At 41.1% G+C, this 19744-nt stretch overlaps 2 protein-coding genes across 5 annotated transcripts in view; one reads left to right on the forward strand and one right to left on the reverse strand.

Annotated features, from left to right (window-relative positions):
• Positions 1-19744, reverse strand: part of PDE6A (phosphodiesterase 6A) — a 120707-nt gene that overhangs the window by 37393 nt on the left and 63570 nt on the right. For all 3 annotated transcript variants that reach the window (XM_065918888.1, XM_065918887.1, XM_065918886.1), the window contains 3 exons: positions 14980-15054; positions 7430-7494; positions 834-900 (listed from right to left, as the gene is read on the reverse strand). In XM_065918888.1, coding sequence (XP_065774960.1) covers positions 834-900; positions 7430-7494; positions 14980-15054 — 207 coding nt within the window. The remainder of the gene's footprint in view (positions 1-833; positions 901-7429; positions 7495-14979; positions 15055-19744) is intronic.
• SLC26A2 (solute carrier family 26 member 2) overlaps positions 1-19744 on the forward strand; it is an 82806-nt gene that overhangs the window by 10580 nt on the left and 52482 nt on the right. The gene's annotated exons all lie outside the window — the stretch shown is intronic.

The raw sequence follows: 19744 nt of genomic DNA on the forward strand, positions 1-19744 counted from the left end.
CTGGTCCCTACTTGCCTTACCCCTATTTATTTTAAAATTCAACTTATACCAAAACACCCTGGAAAGTAAAAGCTGGTTTAGATGCCCCTCCCCGCCAACTTTGTGTTCCTAGAATATACCATGTACATCTCTATTGTGATCCCATTGCATTATAATATAAGTATCTGTTCATAAAGATATCTTCCATTTGATGATGAGCTTCAGGACAGAAATTATTTGACTCATCTATCTTTGTATCCCCACATCCAGCTACAGCACCTGGCTCATAGAGAATGCACAATAAATAAACACCCTGATACATGAACAGTACTGTGTAGTGTGTGCCTGGGAAAGGATACAGAGATGAGTGGCCTCAAATCCAGGGGTGACGTGCTGCTAATACTCATGACCCTTTTCTCGAGGGCAGGGGATGCTATCACTCTACTCTGGACCCTGTGGGTAGGGCATGTGGGAGACAGAGCATCTGAGCTCCACTGTAAGGTTAGAAATGTGGCAGGGATGGGGGCTTGGGAGGGGCAACCAGGTCTCTGGGATAAGAGGCTGGGTCTTGCTCTGTGGTGAGCCTCATGGACCAGTCAGTCATGACATTATCCCTGATAGTTGCATAAGTATCTTTGGTTGTCAGGGAGACTTACACTTCTCTGTCTCATGTTTCTTCAAATGTCAATTTTGTGCACATCCCCTTGGACTAGCCATCAAGTGAGTTGAGAAACGAGAGAACCAAGCTTTGAGAGACCCATACTTGCCATAATTTTTCCCACTCTCTTGATTTGAAATCCCTTTACTCTTCCACCTGATTCAAAACTCTCCCCCTTGAATATTATATTACTTACCAGGCCATTTTGGGCAACATATGTGGGGAGACCGCTCACCAAAGCCCAGTGGTCTGGAGGTGGATTCCTGTCAAGACCAAACACAGTGGTGACTTTTTAGGTGGGGACAGATGGACTAAAAACTTGAAACTGGATCTTACCCTCCCTCTGCTCTCTGGTGGCTTCAAGTACCCCCCAAGATCAAGCCCCAAATCTTGGCTAAGCATCTTAGTGTCCAAATGTAGACACTGAGAAAAAAGTCATAAATCAGTTTTATGGATTTCATGCTCTCTAAGAGACAAAGTTGATCCAACAGATGGTTACTGGCTGCCGAGTAAAACCAGATGCCATCATTTCCCTCCACCAGTCCTTACAGAGAGTGAGTTGCTCAATACCGTGTAGAGTGAGGGAAACCCACCTAGGATGAGCTCCTACCACATGCCAAGCACTAAGCTAGGCGCTTTACATACTTGTTTATCCCTCATTCCCAAGTGACTCAGATGGTAAACCATCTGCCTGTGTTGCAGGAGACCCGGGTTTGATTCCTGGGCCAGAAAAATCCCATGGAGAGGGGAATGGCAACCCATTCCAGTATTCTTGCCTGGACAATTCCGTGGACAGAGGAACCTGGCAGGTTGCAGTCCATGGGATTGCAAAGAGTCAGACACGACTGAGTGACTAACATTCACAGCAGTATCAAAATTTAGATTTATATATTTATTTTAGATGGTATATTTTTACTTGTTTATTGCTAAAAATACACAGAAAAATGTATTAAGAACTTCAGTTATTTGAAAGTGAACACCTATGGAACCACATCTATGGAACTCTAATAACCTGTTGACACCTTGGAAATCCCTAACCTGCCCCTCCCACTCACAACCTTCTCCTGAACCCCAAAGGGAACGGTTGTCCCAGCTTTATGATTCTTGCTTTTCTGTGGAGTTTTACCACCTGATTTCCTGTACCATGTTTCACATATTTTTCAACTTCATTCAGGTGGAATCATTCAATGAACATGCATTATTTTATTGGACTTCTTTTTTCATGTCACTGTGATTCATTTGTTTGATAGACTTAAACTATTTTTCCTTGTAAGATTGCATATAATTTATGCATTATGTTGATGGACATCCCCTTAGTGTGAGGCTAACATGAGTATTGCTGCTTCCAACACTCTGGTGTATGCATGCTCTCAGTTCCATGTGGTATTTCTGGAGTAGAAATACTGGGTCATAAGATATGCATATCTTCAACTTTACTCAAGAAAGTCAAACTGTTTTCTAAAACCCAATTTGCACTACCATCAGTGGTATATTAGAGTTGCCTTTGCTCCATGTCTCTGTCAATGCTTTAGTATTTTCAAACATTAAAAAAAATATTTTTAGATTAATAAAGTTCTCTATGGAAATAATTATAACATGTTTCTGTTAATGTGACAGACTTTATAGATTGATTGTTATAATTTTAGCCTTGCATCCCTGGACTAAACTCAATTGGGTCATGATGTATAACCCTTTTTAATTATTATCTGATAAAATTTTATTTAGGATCTTTGCATCTAGGTTCACAAGTAAGCTTGGTATGAATTTTCCTTTTTCATACAGACTTTGTTGAGTTTTGGTGTCAAGTTTATACTAGTCATTTTTTTCCCCTCTATTCTCTTGGATAATTTATATGAGAATTGTGTTATTTCTTCCTTAAATATTTAGTAAAACTCATCTCTGAAGGCAACTGAGCCTGAAATGTATTTATGGAAGGGTTTTAATGTATTTTACTGTTATAAGACTATTGTGATTTTCTATTTCTCTGTGATTTATATTTAGTAGGTTTTATTTTTATAGAAATTTGCCTCTTTCATCTAGATTTAAAATATTCTGGGCATAATATCTTCTTATTGTATCCTGTTAGTGTCTGTATGATTGTGGTTATTCCTCTTTTCCTTCCTGATACAGTTCATTCAAGTTCCTATTTTTCTTGCTCAGTCTTGCCAGAAATTCATCAATTTGATTAATCTATCCAAGAAACCAACTTTTGGCATTTGTTCAATATTTTGTTAATATTTAATTAATTTCTGGGCTTATCTTTATTATTTTGGAAGGGTATGCTTGTTTGTTGTTAGTTTCTTGAGATAATGTGATGGATAACTCCCATCTGCCCCTCCAGAGCCACTTCCAACCTGCTTCTCTCTGTCACGGGAGGCCAGTGTGTGTGGATTCCATCAACAAGGTGTCTGACCTTCTAGCTTCTGACTGAGTTTAGACTGAAGAGGAGACCTGGCCAAGACTACAGGGCGGTAGAACAGAAAGGTCAGGCTATTTATTTCCCTGGGTTCCTCCTGGCAGCGTTGCTCTGAGGTTGTTTTGTCTGCACTTCTCTAAGGATGGCCTGCTCTCCATTACTGTTTCTCGTCACCACATTCTAGAAATTTCCTTAGGGCCCAGAAGTGCTTACAACTTTACTACTAAAATATTCTCTTGTGGTTGGTTTCCTTCATTCCATCCACACACACACACCTCTGTAATTCATCCCTTTGGAAATAAACCCTCCTTGATTTACCCCGATTTTTAAAAAAATATTTCTTTGACTGCACTGGGTCTTAGTGATTGTACATGGAATCTTTAGTTGCAGCATTCAGGCTCTTAGGCGGGGCATGTGGGATCTATCTAGTCCCCTGACCAGGATCAAACCCAGGCCCCCTGCACTGGGGGCGGAGAGCCTGAGCCAGTGGACCACCAGGGAAGCCCCAAAATACCCTGATTTAAATGTGACACCTAGTATCTGTTGGGGCCCTGGCTGATATAATTTTGGTATATAGTTTATTACTTTATTTTTTATTATTTTCTAGTATGAAAGTATAATACTGTAAATTTCACCTTAGGTATGATTTCACTGCATCACATTGGTTTTATCACATATCATGTGATATTGTCGTTCTCTTCAGTTCAGAAAATATAATAATTTCCATTGAGTTCTTCTTTTACCCATGGATCATATGGAAGTGTATTCCTTTTTTTTTTCCCCCATAAAAGTAGTTTCTAGTTTCCAAGCATATGGAGATTTTTTTTATAATTAACTCTTTGTTATTAGTTTCTAGCATGTTTTCATTGTGACTAGAAGACATCTCTGTATGATTTCAATCATTTGAGGTTTGTTTTATCGTCTGTTATATCACCAGTTATCGTAAATGCACAGGTATTCTTGAAAAGGCTGAGAGTTCTGTAGTTTGGGTGTGAGATGTCATGTTCTATTAATGTATATATCCATTAGATTGTTTGGTAATTATCTTATTTAAATATTCTCTATTCTGTTTATTTTAGTCTACTGTAACAATTAGCAAACATGAATTTGTCTATGCATTCTTAAGTTTCTGTCAGTTTTTGCTTTCTTTTTGAGGCCACATTGTTAAGCATATACACATTTGTAAATTCTTCCTAGAAAGTCAAGTTAAATTGACCCCTTTATCATTCAGTTCATTTCAGTTCAGTTGCTCAGTCGTGTCCAACTCTTTGCAACCCCATGAACCACGGCACGCCAGGCCTCCCTGTCCATCACCAACTCCCGGAGTCCACCCAAACCCATGTCCATTGAGTCGATGATGCCATCCAGCCATCCCAACCTCTGTCGTCCCCTTCTCCTCCTGCCCTCAGTCTTTCCCAGCATCAAGGTCTTTTCCAATGAGTCAGCTCTTCACATCAGGTGGCCAAAGTATTGGAGTTTCAGCTTCATCATCAGTCCTTCCAATGAACACCCAGGACTGATCTCCTTTAGGATGGATTGGTTGGATCTCCTTGCAGTCCAAGGGACTCTCAAGAGTCTCCTCCAACACCACACTTCAAAAGCATCAATTCTTTGGCACTCAGCTTTCTTTATAGTCCAATTCTCACATTCATACATGACCACTGGAAAAACCATAACCTTGACTAGACAGACCTTTGTTGGCAAAGTAATGTCTCTGCTTTTTAATATGCTGTCTAGGTTGGTCATAACTTTCCTTCCAAGGAGTAAGCGTCTTTTAATTTCATGGCTGCAGTCACCATCTGCAGTGATTTTGGAGCCCAGAAAAATAAAGTCAGCCACTGTTTCCCCATCTATCTGCCATGAAGTGATGGGACCGGATGCCATGGTCTTAGTTTTCTGAATGTGGAGTTTTAAGCCAACTTTTTCACTCTCCTCTTTTACTTTCATCAAGAGGCTCTTTAGTTCTTCACTTTCTGCCGTAAGAGTGGTGTCATCTGCATATCTGAGGTTATTGATATTTCTCCCGGCAATCTTGATTCCAGCTTGTGCTTCCTCCAGCCCAACGTTTCTCATGATGTACTCTGCATAGAAGTTAAATAAACAGGGTGACAATATATAGCCTTGACGTACTCCTTTTCATATTTGGAATCAGTCTGTTGTTCCGTGTCCAGTTCTAACTGTTGCTTCCTGACCTGCATACAGGGTTCTCAAGAGACAGGTCAGGTGGTCTGGTATGCCCATCTCTTTCAGAATTTTCCACAGTTTATTGTGATCCACACAGTCAAAGGCTTTGGCATAGTCAATAAAGCAGAAGTAGATGCTTTTCTGGAACTTTCTTGCTTTTTTGATGACCCAGCGGATGTTGGTAATTTCATCTCTGGTTCTTCTACCTTTTCTAAAACCAGCTTGAACATCTGGAAGTTCACAGTTCATGTATTGCTGAAGCCTAGCTTGGAGAATTTTAAGCATTACTTTACTAGTGTGTGAGATGAGTGCAATTGTGCAGTAGTTTGAGCATTCTTTGGCATTGCCTTTCTTTGGGATTGGAATGAAAACTGACCTTTTCCAGTCCTGTGGCATTAAGAAGTGATTATCTTTACTAATGTGCACCTTGACACCTATTTTTATCTGATAGTAACATAGTTATTACATCAGTTTTCTTTTGATTATCATTTGCGAGGCATATCTTTTGTTCATTCTTTCATTTTCTCTGTATGATCTTTTAGATAGGTTTCTTGTAAACAGGATATATGGTATTTCTTCATATATCAATATATCTTGAAACTCATCAGTTCTTAGAAGAACCCAGCCTGTGGGATCTTAACTGCCTGACCCCTGCAGTGCAAGTGCAGAGTCCTAACCACTGGACTCCCAGGAAATGCCCAGGAACCGTTTCTTATACACACCTGAGAAAGATCATATTCTGCCAGTTAATCTGTAATACAAAGCTTTTTGAACTTAAAATTATTTATGAATATCAACAGAGCTCGTTTAGCATTTAGATTTAGGTTTTTATCATATCTTGCATCTTTCTCCTGTCTCTTTGTGCCATTCAAAGCTGCTTTTTGTTTTGGTGTTGCATCATAGTATAATCTCTTGAAGTTACTTCTGGGAATTTATATTAAGTTCAGTGTGGATATAGCCCCATTGTAGAAGGCAGCAAGGTGGATGTTATCAGAGACTAGAGGATGTGATGCTTGGTGAGAAGTGGTGAGATGGGGAACCCTGTGAGCTGTGATAACTCTGAACACAGACAATGAGTCTGATAAACTGGCACCTCTAGAGAAGTGGTCAGAGAACAGGATGGGGGCAGAGTATGCCGTTCACAAGAAAAAAAAAGGAAAGAAATGAGTTTAGAAAAGACTTAGTCATTGTATAAACAGGACTGAACAGAGAAAACCCAGAAACTCAGGAACGTAAAGAAATCTCTCATCCCTCATCAGGAAAAGATAAACCAGAGAACTGGGTTATCTGAGTGACTGCACTATCAAAATTCTCTGGCAACAGTTGAGGCCTCTCACACACACTGTTTAAGGATTGAGGTGACCTGCAATAAATCTCTACATGTGAACCAGAAATGAGAGGAAAGGTGAGGCTCTCCACAGAGGCTGATTCTGGCCTCAAGGAGTCTGAAGTTCACTTGGGAAACAGCCAAGCCTCAGACAGAACTGTGGGCATGGATCCTGGCACCCACAGAGGATTCAAATAGATAAAAAGACAACTGAGTTTTGGGACATGCTCTCCTGACCAAAAAGTTCATGCTTATATGCAAAACATTCTTGACTGTTGGAATCTTAAAATGGCCTTTGAGGCCCCACCACCTGCAGGCAGGCCTCACCCTCTGGGATTTTAGCCTTTTCGTTATCCTCCTTGATCACCTAAGACATTAGAGGGGACTTCCCTGGTGGTCTAGTGGTTAGGACTCTCAGCTGTCCCTGCTGAGGGTGCAGATTCAATCTCTGGGGAACTAAGATCCCACATGGTGCAACCAGAAAAAAAAAAGACACTAGAGAGTAAGCTTTCTTTGGGGTCTGAGTCACTTCCTTTGCTAACTTCCTGCCTTTCCCTCATCCTCTGCCTTAGGCCCCAGATGTGCCTCCACAGAAAACCATTGTAAAGCCCTGATCAGATCCATGGTCTCATTCCATAGAGAGGCCACTTACTAAACTGGACTTGGGACTTGAACTCACAGCAGCTGACTAAGAATCCAGCCTCATTTTCTAGCCTGCATGATCTTTCCCACCCTTCTGCATTGTCTCTTTGTTGCTCTGCTTGAGTGGGTGGCCTTCTTGGGTTTGGTTAGTGTTGATTTTTGAATGAGTGTGTTATGGACACCAATGCACCTGCAATTCTGCACGTTTGGAGAAGAGACTTACGGGATGACTTTAATGTCTTCTTTGCCATGCAGGATGTAGTCAATGACCTTGTAAAAGTTGATTTCCTAGGCAGAAGAGAGAGAAATATATACTTTCAGAGTCTGAGACAGAACTCCAGCAGGAGTGTGTCCTTGAGGCAGGCTTTGTTCTTTCCCCTGTGCCCTGGGGTTTTCCAGAAGCACTGGCCTGACCCTCTGAGGGCGTGTCCCAGTGCCCCTGGAGCTCACTGCCAGCTGAGTCTCAAGATTCATCCTGCTCTTCCTTGGAGCCAGCTCACAGTGGCCAGGCAGGGGCTGGGATCTGGGACTTCAAAAAGGAGTAGGAAGTGTTCTGAGGGGGCCTGGGGGTTCAGTACAAGGAGAAAAGATTACTGCTGGAGTCTAGTGAGAGAGGAAGATGGAAGGGGGCTCTTGTCCCATTAGCATCATCGTCAACCCAGCCATCCTCCATGCAGAGTCAGCTTCATGGTCACAGCCCCTTCCTCCTTCACTCAGCTCCTCTCTCTGCTTCATCAGCTCTTTCAGACTTGCCTTCCCAATCATGCCCCATGCACCCCATTCACTTTCCACCTCCTCCATCCCTCCTACCTCCTTGCACCATTAAAACCCGCATTCTCTTACAGTAGATCTGTTCAGTTACGTGAAAAATGTAATTGGGGAAAAATCCATTACCTTATTAAAATGTCTAAACACCTACATGTGATAGGCATGTTAGCATTTTACAAATATGAAAACTGAGACCCAGAGAGGAGAAAGGACACATTTATTAGAAGACAGTGAACCAGGATAAGAACCTAGGCCCTTGACTCCAGGCTGAGAGCTCTTTGTGCTGTGTCACTTAAGGTTCATTGGCTTAAATAGCGTGTTCCTCTCTGTATCACCCTCACCTAGAACGGGGTTACTCAAAGTGTGGTCCCTGGATTGGTATCAGTCTGTACACTATTTATTACTATTCCATGATTAGATAAAAACAGAAATTGGCAGTCAGTGTTTAGAAACTTTTATAGGAATTTGACTGAGTTAGGTTATGTCTGCTGAAACTAATAATTTTTAAAAGACTTAACATTTGTATGTCTTTTAAAATTTTTAGAAGACAATTTTTTCAAATATAGACCTTTGTCATATCTTTAAAAGTATTAGTCCAGAATGAATTGGAAATTTTAAAAAATTATTCCTTAACACAGGCATTTTGAGAAGTATCGCCCTAGAGTTTAAAATGTAGATATCTGAGCCCACCCAGGCCACCTGATCCAGAACCTCCACAAATAGAAATTCCTCATCTAGTCAAGGTGCCTATTGAGAGGTAATTGTGACCTGCAGGATCATGAGGGAGAAGGAGACACTCTGCCCCTCAGGGCTCAGTTTGAAGCAGCTACAGTGACTGAACCCTTTCAGAGCACCCATGGCTGCTCCAGGGTAGGTAGGAGCTCCCTGCAACAGGAAGCATGCAAGGGGAGGCCAGGTGCCCCACGCAGCACGATGAAATGGAGTCAGGAATAGATCCATAGTGCAAAGACTCAGGCTCTGGTCTTGGTTCCACTTGGTGTCCTCTCTGGGCCCCAGCTGTAACATGGGTGGTGCTTGTTTGTTGTCAGTATCAAGTAGCAGAACTCTTTCTCCTCACAAAGCATAGGCCCTACTCCTAGAAAGCAGAGGAAAGTAACGCCACCCTGATGGGAGCAGAGTCTGGTACCTCAAGATCCTGCATCTCTGGGTTCTCTCTCACTCCCTCTTCTGTCCTCTACTGCCCCATTCACCCCCGGCTGAGGCAGCCACTGTGGAAACCTAGGATTCTAACGATAATCTGAGAATTTAAAACACTGAACTGGGGAATCTGTAAAGCCCATTCCAGCTTTGAGTCTAAGATTGTAGGTGGATAGTAAGCATGAATAGCCTTTTATAGATTAAAATGCACATATTCTTTGACTCAGTAATTCTACATATGCTAATAAATCCTATAGATATATACCCAAATGTAGGTAAAAGCATTGTTTTCCCCACCTAGGGCTCTCAGCCAGACTCCTTTAAAAAGCCTAGAAATAGCTGATGTCCATCCCTTGGAGATGATTGAAAAACAGTGCCTGTGCATAGTGAGTGCTTGTCTCCAGAGTTGTATCTGTGCTGATAGGGAAAGATGCCAAATATTCTCAGGTGGGAAAGTAAGGCACAGAATAGAATTATCTCATTTGTCAAGGTGGGTGGTGGTGGAATTCATACATTTGTTGTTGTTCAGTCATTAAGTTATGTCCAACTCTTTGAGACCCCATGGACTGCAGCACATCAGGCTTCCCTGTCCTTCACTATCTCCTGGATTTTGCTCAAATTCATGACCATTGAGTCAGTGATGCTATCTAACCATCTCATGCACTGTTGCCCTCTTCTCTTTTGGCCTTCAATCTTTCTTAGCATCAGGGTCTTTTCCAATAAGTTGACTTTTTGTATCAGGTGGCCAAAGTACTGGGGCTTCAGCTTCAGCATGAGTCCTTCCAATGAATATTCAAGGTTGATTTCCTTTGGGATTGACCAGAATGATCTCCTTGCAGTTCAAGGGACTGTCAGGAGTCTTCTCCAGCACCACAATTTGAAAGCATCAGTTCTTTGGTATTTAACCTTCTTTATGGTCCAAGTCTCACACCCATACCTGACTACTGGAAAAACCATAGCTTTGACTATATGAACCTTTGTCAGCAAAGTAATGTCTCTGCTTTTTAATATGCTGTCTAGGTTTGTTATAGCTTTTCTTCTAAGGAGCAAGCATCTTTTAATTTCATGGCTGCAGTCATCTGAAGTTTTGGATTTTGGAGCCCAAAAAATAAAATTTGTCACTGCTTCTACTTTTTCCCCTTCTACTTGCCATGAAATGATGGGATCAAATGCCATGATCTTAGTTTTTTATATGTTGAGTTTTAAGCCAGTTTTTTTACTCCCCTCTATTACCCTTATCAAGAGGCTCTTCAGTTCCTCATCACTTTCTGCCATTAGAGTGGTATCATCTGCATATTTAAGGTTTTTGATATTTCTCCTAGCAATCTTGATTCCAGCTTGTGATTCATCCAGCCCAGGATTACTCTGCCTAAAAGTTAAATAAGCAGGGTAACAGTGTACAGCCTTGATGTACTCCTTTCCCAATTTTTAACCAGTCCATTGTTCCATGTCCACTTTTAACTGTTGCTTGTTGACCTGCATACAGGTTTCTCAGGAGGCAGGTAAGGTGGTCTGGTATTCCCAGCTCTTTAAGCATTTTCCACAGTTAGTTGTAATCCACATAGAAAAAGGCGTAAGTGTAGTCAATGAAGCAGAAGTAGATGTTTTTTTTGGAATTCCCTTGCTTTCTCTATGATCCAGTGCTAAGTTGCCTCAGTCCCGTCCAACTCTTTGCAGTCCTATGGACTATAGCCCTTCAGGCTCATCTGTCCATGGGATTCTTCAGGCAAGAATACTGGAGTGGGTTGCCATCCCCCAGGGGATCTTCCCGACACAGGGATCAAACCCTTGTCTCTTATGTCTCCTGCATTGGCAAGCAGATTCTTCACCTAGCGCCACCTGGGAATCCCTATTATCCAATGAATGCTGGCGATTTGATCACTGGTTCCTCTGCCTTTTCTAAACCCAGCTTGTATATGTACATACAGAAATATCCATAGACATTTGAGAAAGATAGACCACTCATAGTGGCTGCCTAGCTGCCTCAAGGCAGGCTAGATTTCTGTACTGTACTCTTTTGTATGGTGTGAGCTCTTCTCTGTTCTCATGTATTACTTTTTCAGTAAATATAAACAATTGTGCTAAGAACATTTTAAAACTATGAAGTCATATCCTATGGGCAGTTCTAGAAATCTGTTGGGCCTTTGGCAGAGCTGTTTCCTCCTGGCCGGGGAGATGGCTTTCTTGCTTCGGGGTCATCTGTCCTTGAATCTGGGCTGTTCACTGCTCCCCTAGGCAACCTGCTGGCTCTCTGGGCCTGGTAGACTGCCCTACCCAAAGGTCTCTACCAGCTTCCTTTAGAAAGACGAGAGATGGATTTTTTTTTTTTTTTTGACTTTTTTCTTTTAAACTTAACATGAGACTCAGTTTTACCTTCACAGAGAGCAACAGAAAAGTCAGTGTTCTCTAGATAAATAGAACTTTTTCCACACGCAGTAGCTCAGCCAAGTTACTTTCAAGGCCATATTCATGTAGGAGTCCACCCGCTTTTGGAAAATCAAAACCAAGCCATCAATGAATGCCTTTGTCACCTTGCACCTAAGCAGCTGACACGGTAACACAGGGTCTTTGAAAGAGCCAGATATAACCAGAGCCAGATCATCATGCATGGAAATATACCAGTTTTAAAAGAAGTGCCATTTTTGTTTTTTTCATGAAGCCTACATAGCTGTTTTTCATAATGAAAGCACACACACATACAATGCTTTATTTTTAAAAGGAGATGAAGTGAGGTAGAGCTGCTTTGGGAGAGCTTCAGACCCAAGATTCGGGGAGCTTAATTGGTCAAAATCCAGACAGAAACTGTGTTTCTAGCGTGAACATGGCAGATCAATTGTGAGAGTGATGTTAGAAGGCAACAGGGGATGTTAAGCAGCATGATTGCAATGATAGTTACCTGAAAGAAAAGCATCCAGGGTTTGAAACTGTGTAAATGATTTTTCCCCTTCAAGCCTTTAATGTCCTCTACTATCCAACAGACATAAAGAGAATGTTGTTTTTATTTAGTTGCTCAATTGTATCCAATTCTTGCAATCCCTTGGACTGTAGCCAGCCAGGCTCCTCTGTCCATGGGATTTCCCAGGCAAGAATCCTAGAGTAGGTTGCCATTTTCTTTTCTAGGGGATCTTCCTGACCCAGGGATTGAACCCATGTCTCCTGCTTGTCAGGCAGATTCTCTACCACTGACCTACCTGGATACCTCCTCCATAAACTGATGAGAAGAGTATATTCACAGACTCCAGGTGAAGTGCCCGGCAGAGAGTGAGACTTATGTCGCCATGGTTGTCGGAGTGCCTACCAAGTCAGTGTGAGGCGCTTTAGCCACCATGGCCTTCCTAGGTCAGCTTGATCACCTGGGTGTTCCACATGAGGAAGGGGAGGCTCCGAGAGGCATCCAAGGCCACACAGCCAGCTGCTGGAGCAGGGACCTGAATTTAGTCTTCCTCCCTTCAACCCTATGCTCTTTTCAGAAGATCTGCTTTTGTCCAGTCCTGTCCTGCTGTGTCTGGGCCCCAGCTCAGGCCTCTCTGTGTTTTCCTCACCAACTGTGTCCTAAACATCAAACTGCCTTTGGAGATAAATTTGGTGACAGCATTCCATAGAAGAGAAAATGGAGACCCTAAGGGGTTATTTGACCAAGCTCACCCTACAGGCTAGCAACCCACTAAGACCAAAGTTCTTTGTCTTCTGGCCTTTTCCATTGCAACGTAACATGTCACACTCTTACAAAGACTGAGTCATTGCTGCATGAGCTGGAGGAGGGTTTGAGGAAGAAAAGTTTTACCCATGAGTGTGCTGGTCACATCAGTGAAACTAAAGCTTCTGAAATGATCGGATGATGAGCATCCCTTTTAGGCTGGAGCTTAGTGAGAAAATGTCCTTTTCAGTTCAATCTTTAAAAAAAAAAAAAAAACAACCTTTTATTTTATATTGAAGTATAGCCAATTAACAATGTTGTGATAGTTTCAACTGGACAGCAAAGGGCCTCAGCTATACATATAAATGTGTCTTCTCCCCCATCTTCAGTTCAATCTTGAAGATAAGGATCCTCAAGAGTGAAGAACCAGATAAGTTAGATAGGGCCTGATATTTCTCTAGGCCTTCTGGAGTTGGAGATGACCTCTGACTACAGGGCTCAGCTCAGAGAGCTGAATATTAAAGCAGCCCAGAAAATTGAAATTAATTGAAGTTGGTGGAGTCTGAAAGCTAGAGTGGTCTCTACCTCAGTTCCAAAAATTCTAAATTTCTGGAAGAAACAAAACCAACTCATATGTGAATTCGATGGAAACTCAGTAGTAACATCTCAACTATGCCAGTACAGCAAGCTGCACTTAAAAACAAAAAAATGTCCGCAAACAGTTTTCTGACAGCAGCACATGATGTTAGCTTTGCAGAGTTAGTCCTCCAAAATGAAAACATGAAATTGTGTGGGCAAAATAGTAGTTTTAAACTGGACAGCGGCAGATTATAAAGGTCATTTTGGATAAAGCTCAGCAGACATTGTTGATTCCAAGGTTGAAATCTTTTCTGGTGTGTATATGAAGCTCACAGCCAGGGTGTTAATTCTGAATACCTAGAGTCTGAATTAAGGTTAAATAAGGTCTGTCATGGAGAAGGCAATGGCAACCCACTTCGGTACTCTTGCCTGGAAAATCCCATGGACAGAGGAGCCTGGTGGGCTGCAGTCCATGGGGTCGCTAGGAGTCAGACACGACTGAGCGAGTTCACTTTCATTTTTCACTTTCATGCATTGGAGAAGGAAATGGCAACCCACTCCAGTATTACTGCCTGGAGAATCTCAGGGACAGGGGAGCCTGGTGGGCTGCCGTCTATGGGGTTGCACAGAGTCAGACACGACTGAAGCGACTTAGCAGCAGCAGCAGTATTGGCTGGGGGAAATCAGGCCTCTTAGCAGAAATGATATACCATTTCAGACAGCCTGGAAGGTTTTGTGAGACAATTACTGGACTAAAGCTCAATCCAGCACATAGCTACGCTGCTTACTTATTCTATGTGGCCTCAGCTAAAGACATTCTACAGGTTCTATAGGCCATTTGAGTGCCAGGTCTGTTTATCCTGCTTCATCTTTGCATCCCCACATATTTCATTACAGCTTCTCTAAAGTGTTTATGTCCCATCTTTAAAATGTAGCAATAGTAGGAGGCCAGAGGTCACACACTGAAATGCCAAGGGAGACCTAATAGAAACAAAAGAGAGGAGGCAGCCAGGGGTACACAAGAGGGAGTCAGGGGGACTATGGCAAACTAGGGAACTCAGGCCAGGTTGCAAGGAGGCAGCTGCTACTCAGCTCCAATCAAATTTACCCTGTGGGATGGGGCTGGGGGGACTGTGCAGTTTTGAATGATCTGCCACCTTTTCAAAAGGATCTGAGAATCTAGACATTTATTGGAAATAAAGAATTGAAAAACTTTCATAGCTAAACATATTTATCTATTGACTGGAAATGACCTTCTGGCTATCAATGTGTACATCTAGATTAGATTTTGAGATTCTTTACAGCTTTAATAGTCTATAGTTCTGCTGAGTGAATCGTTAAGCAGGTTGCTTGATCTTTCTGGAGTTCTTTCCTCATCTATGGAATAAGAATATTTTTCCTCTTCTGTCAGTCCCACCAGGTTGTTGTGAAACTCCAGTGAGATATTAAAACACCTTGCAAATAACAGGGTTTGAGCAATCATGAGGAATTACCATAATTTCAAAGGCGACGACCCAATCCAGAAGAGATAAATACCTAGGTGGTAGAGAAACTTCAGCAGGGCCTATAGTGCCTTACATTATATTTCATTAAACATTTATTCATACTGAACAGGCCAGAGAGAGACCTACCCTTCCATCCGGAGTCCTGGGACCAGCGTAGGGTGGAGCCTCACCCATCAGGACTGGCCACACATCAAAAAATTCCTAGGATTGAGAAAAACAATAATTATGTGTCTTGAAAGCAGATTGAAAAAGGAGATTAAGAAAAGAAGACTCACCTGGATGACTCATCTATCCCTGAAATTTGGAAGATGGGAAGAACTCAGTGGAACCTAAGCTTGGCAGGACTGCAAGATTCTCTAGACTTGGAAAAAGTCAATTATGTCTGTGCTTCAAAATATATCAATATCATCAGAACTGCATCTGTTTAATCAATAACCAAGAATTGGGAGCTAAGCAAGAGCAACCGCATACTTCCTCTGCTGTGGGACATGAGAAGGAAAAAGAGGACTCAATGGCCAAGAAATTTACCTTACAAACCTGCTAAACATGTGATCAAATATTTAGCTAGAACAATGTTTCTTGCAGTATCATTTATAGCGGTGAAAAATTAGAAAAAACCTACAATGGCACAGTGGTAAAGAATCTGCCTACAATGCAGGAGACATGGGTTTGATCCCTAGGTCAGGAAGAGTCCCATGGAATAGGAAATGGCAACCCACTCCAGTATTCTTGCCTGGAGAGCCCCATGGACAGAGGAGCCCGGACAAAGGGCTACAGTCCATGAGTTCACAAAGAGTTGGATATGACTTAGTGACTGAGCAGGAAGTATCCAAAAGGAGGAGACTTATTAAATCAATTATGGTACATCTAGTAACAAGCATATTACAGATGTGTATGTATTGATTAAAAAGATGTCCATGATACATCAATGAGTAAAAAATGTGAAATGATAAAGATACATAGATTATGTGACCCCAATGGTTTAACTCTATATAGAAAATGCTCTCAAAGAATTTACAACAAAGCATTAACAATTGATTTTCTCGGGGGAATTGGAATGAGATTATTTAGCAATTCTTCCTTAATAAAATGTATGGCTTTCATAATAAAAAATTTTTTTCCCAAATAAGGAAGGAGAAGCAATGGTGCCAAATATGGACAGATAGACCTTTATCTGAGCTTCAACAGGAAAGGATGACGTCTGTAAGATAACTGGCAAAGACAGGGGCAGAGAGAGGAGAGGAAAGGGTCAGCAAAGACTCTGCATGGTCATGCAGCCCCAGGAGAAGAAACTGACTAGGATGCCACCCAGGCTTCCTTTCTGCTTCTCCACTGGTTTTTCTACAATGCATGCTGCTGCACACTTGGGTTGGGCCAGATCCGGGCCTGAGGAGGAGGCCTCTGTCCTCCAGTGCCTCTCTGTTCACTTATCTGCTGTGTTTAGAGACAGTGATCCACTCACTCTGGGTTATCATGGGCAGGATGTCAAGCCCCTCTGCTTCTTGACCTCTCTCTCTCTCTCTCATTGAACATATTTGTTGTGGTGGTTTGTCTGCTCTTACATCATCCAGAGGGCAAGCAGATGGGAAGTGATGTCCACATGACATTCACATTTCATGTCCTCACCCTCCTGCCCTGTTGAACTCTTCCTCTTGACTATTGACAACAGGAAGCAATTCAGTTCTGGGTGAAAATGAGAACTGGGGACCTACCTAAGCTCCACAACATGCTTCGTGCTGGCTAGAGGCAAGATACAGTTCATGCCCAGAGGAATCTACTATCTCATGGAGAAGACAAGCCCTTGAGTGACTTTAGTAAGGTAGCCAGGGTAAGAATCAAAACAGTAATAAAAAGAGAACACAAATGTCAGAGGAGACCAGAAGAAGGCTATCAGGCTGACACTGTCAAGGTCAAGCATTGCATGGTTTTGAGGACTGTCCTGAGGAGAAGCAGATGTCAACAAAGGGTGGGCTGGACTGTGGGGCATGTTTGTGCCTGCCTTCCTCTGTCTCCGTCTCTTTTATTTCTAAACAGCCTTCCTGAGATATAATTCATACACCATGTGATTCGCCCAGTTTAAGTGTACAATTCAGTGGCCTTTATTGACATTTTTCATAATGTCAATACTTCAGTTAAGAATTTAGCTATCCGGGGTAGGGCAAGAGGGCAGGGGAGGGGGAAGAGAACTGGTTCTTAGAGTGATTATAGGCAACCCAGCCCACTTCTAATTGCTAGATTGTTCCATCTATTGGGGATGACTAAATCAGGATATTCTCACTTAAATGTGACTTTCCCTTTTGAGGGAGAGTTCAAAAGAAACAGAGGGCAGAACTGCAGCTCAAAGCTGTGTTTTGATCTTTTAAGATACAAACTGAGCACCTTAAAATGGACTCTTGAATTCAACTACTCAGAAATTCTGATTAAAAAAGAACCATTCCCACTATGGAAGATGTAGGGAGAGTCCTTAAAAAACTAGGAATAAAACCACCATATGACACAACAATCCCATTCCTAGGCATATACCCTGAGGAAACCAAAATGGAAAAAGACATATGTATCCCATTGTTCATTACAGCACTATTTACAATAGCTAAAACATGGAAGCAACCTAGATGTCCATTGACAAATGAATGGATAAAGAAGTGGTGGTACATATACACAATGGAATATTACTCAGCCATAAAAAGAATGCATTTGAATCAGTTCTGATGAGGTGGATGAACCTAGAACCTATTATACAGGGTGAAGTGAATTAGAAACAGAAAGATAAATATTGTTTTCTAACCCATAAATATGGAATCTAGAAAAATGGTACTGAAGAATTTATTTATTTACAGGGCAGCAATGGAGAAACAGACATAGAAAATAGACTTATAGACATGGGGAGGGGGGAGGAGAGGGTGAGATATATGGAAAGAGTAACATGGAAGCTTACATTACCATATGTAAAATAGATAACCAGCTGGAATTTGCTGTATGGCTCAGGAAACTCAAACTGGGGCTCTGTATCAATCTAGAGGGGTGGGATGGGACAGGAGACGGGAGGGAGGCTCAAAAGGGAGGGAATATATGTGTACCTATGGCTGATTTGACAGAAAACAACAAAATTCTGTAAAGCAATTATCCTTCAATGAAAGATAAATTAATAATAATAAAAAAGAACCATTCATTTATATGAATTCACTTAGTGCTTTCTGAAGGAGTTTCAGAGTGTTATTGCTGGATTTAGCCATGTTTGGCAAAATATTTGTTTCAGGAATTTACCAAAATCAAATGGATGGCTACACTAAAACCAGAAGTTCCCTGAAATCAGTATATGACTCAACTGCACCAGAGTCACTTAGGGAGATATTTTAAAGTTAAAAATCAGAATAATAAACCCATGAATATATGAAAATCTGGTATATTGTAAAATGGCATATCAAAATGGTGGCATTTCAAAACAGTAGAGAAAGAGTAGACTATTATTTAAATGGGCAATTATGAGGGGATCACAAAATTTATCCCTATCTAATAACATACTAATAATTTCAAGATGAGTAAAAGATGAAAATATATTAATCAAAACACATCAGGTTATTTCAGACTATAATATTAAGGTTGAGGAAGTCTTTCTTAAACAAAATTCAAAACACAGAAGCCATAAAATTTAAATCTTCTGTATGATGAAATATGCCATAGACAAAGTTAAAATATAATCCACAGAAAGGGAAAATATTGGTTGCAGCTAGGTAACAATATATAGCCTATATAATATAAAGCACTCTTATATTTTAATAAGAAATAGAATAAGAATTCAATTTTAACGGTGGAAAAATGGGCAATATATTGCACAGAAAAACTTGGGCAATATATGTAAAAAGAAAAGTTAAATTACAAATAAATATATAAAATGTATTTACCTTTCTATGATAATCAGTGAAAAAACAATTAGAAAAAAGAATAACAACATTTTTTGCCCATTTAAGTAGGAAAAATAAAAAAGATTTAGATACACAGAATTGGGGGCCGGAGTTTGGAGAAAGGGAACGCTCATGCAGTGCAAGTAGGAGTATAAAATGATTTAGCCTTTAGAGGAGAAAGTGAAATAAAAATTTTTTCTTAGTAATCTACTTCCACACCTTTGTCCTTTAGATAGTCTCTAGTGCGCAAGGATTTAACTCCAAGGTTGTCCACTACAGCATTGCCTTTAATTGCAAGACTATCTAGAAAAGATTTAAATGCCCAGAAATAGGGGAAAGGATAAATTAATTATGGTATACCTATACTATTTTAAAAAACGAGGTAAATCTATGTGGACTAAAGAACAAAGAAAGAGGATTTCTACTACTATCAATGGTAGCCAGTCTGTTTCAAACCAATCCTCCAGCTGAGAATTATCATGAAATCTGGACTGTGTATATGTATGTGTGTATATGTATATAAACATTTATGTGAAGGAATCATAGCGCTAGTAAGGCAGCAATAGTTTGATGGGCCAAGATCTCATAGACAAGGGAAGCCCAGAGATATGAGCCTGATGTCTGATTCAACTTTTCCTCTTACTGATACCAAAGATGTTGTGGAGCAACTGGAAAGGTGTGCAAAGCTTTCAGTAGACCTACATGACTTGTAGGACTAGGTTGAAATTCAGGGCCTGTCAAAAAGGAGGGATCCTTGAAAACAACCCAGGTTTTTAGCTGGTCCTTCCTAAAGATTTATACTCTAGGAGTAAAAGTGAATCAGAAACAGAATAACCCTCAGAAAAACTGAAGAAGCTTCAAATTGGCTCCATCCTTGATTGGATTCAGGTACTCTGCCTTTGTCTCAAGTTATAACCAGAAGTAACATAAATCCCCTTTGGAGGAATATAACATTGCCAAGAGTTTCAAATCATCTCTAAAACATTTTA

The sequence above is a fragment of the Muntiacus reevesi genome, chromosome 1, assembly GCF_963930625.1.
Source record: "Muntiacus reevesi chromosome 1, mMunRee1.1, whole genome shotgun sequence".
In the NCBI taxonomy this organism is placed as follows: domain Eukaryota; kingdom Metazoa; phylum Chordata; class Mammalia; order Artiodactyla; family Cervidae; genus Muntiacus; species Muntiacus reevesi.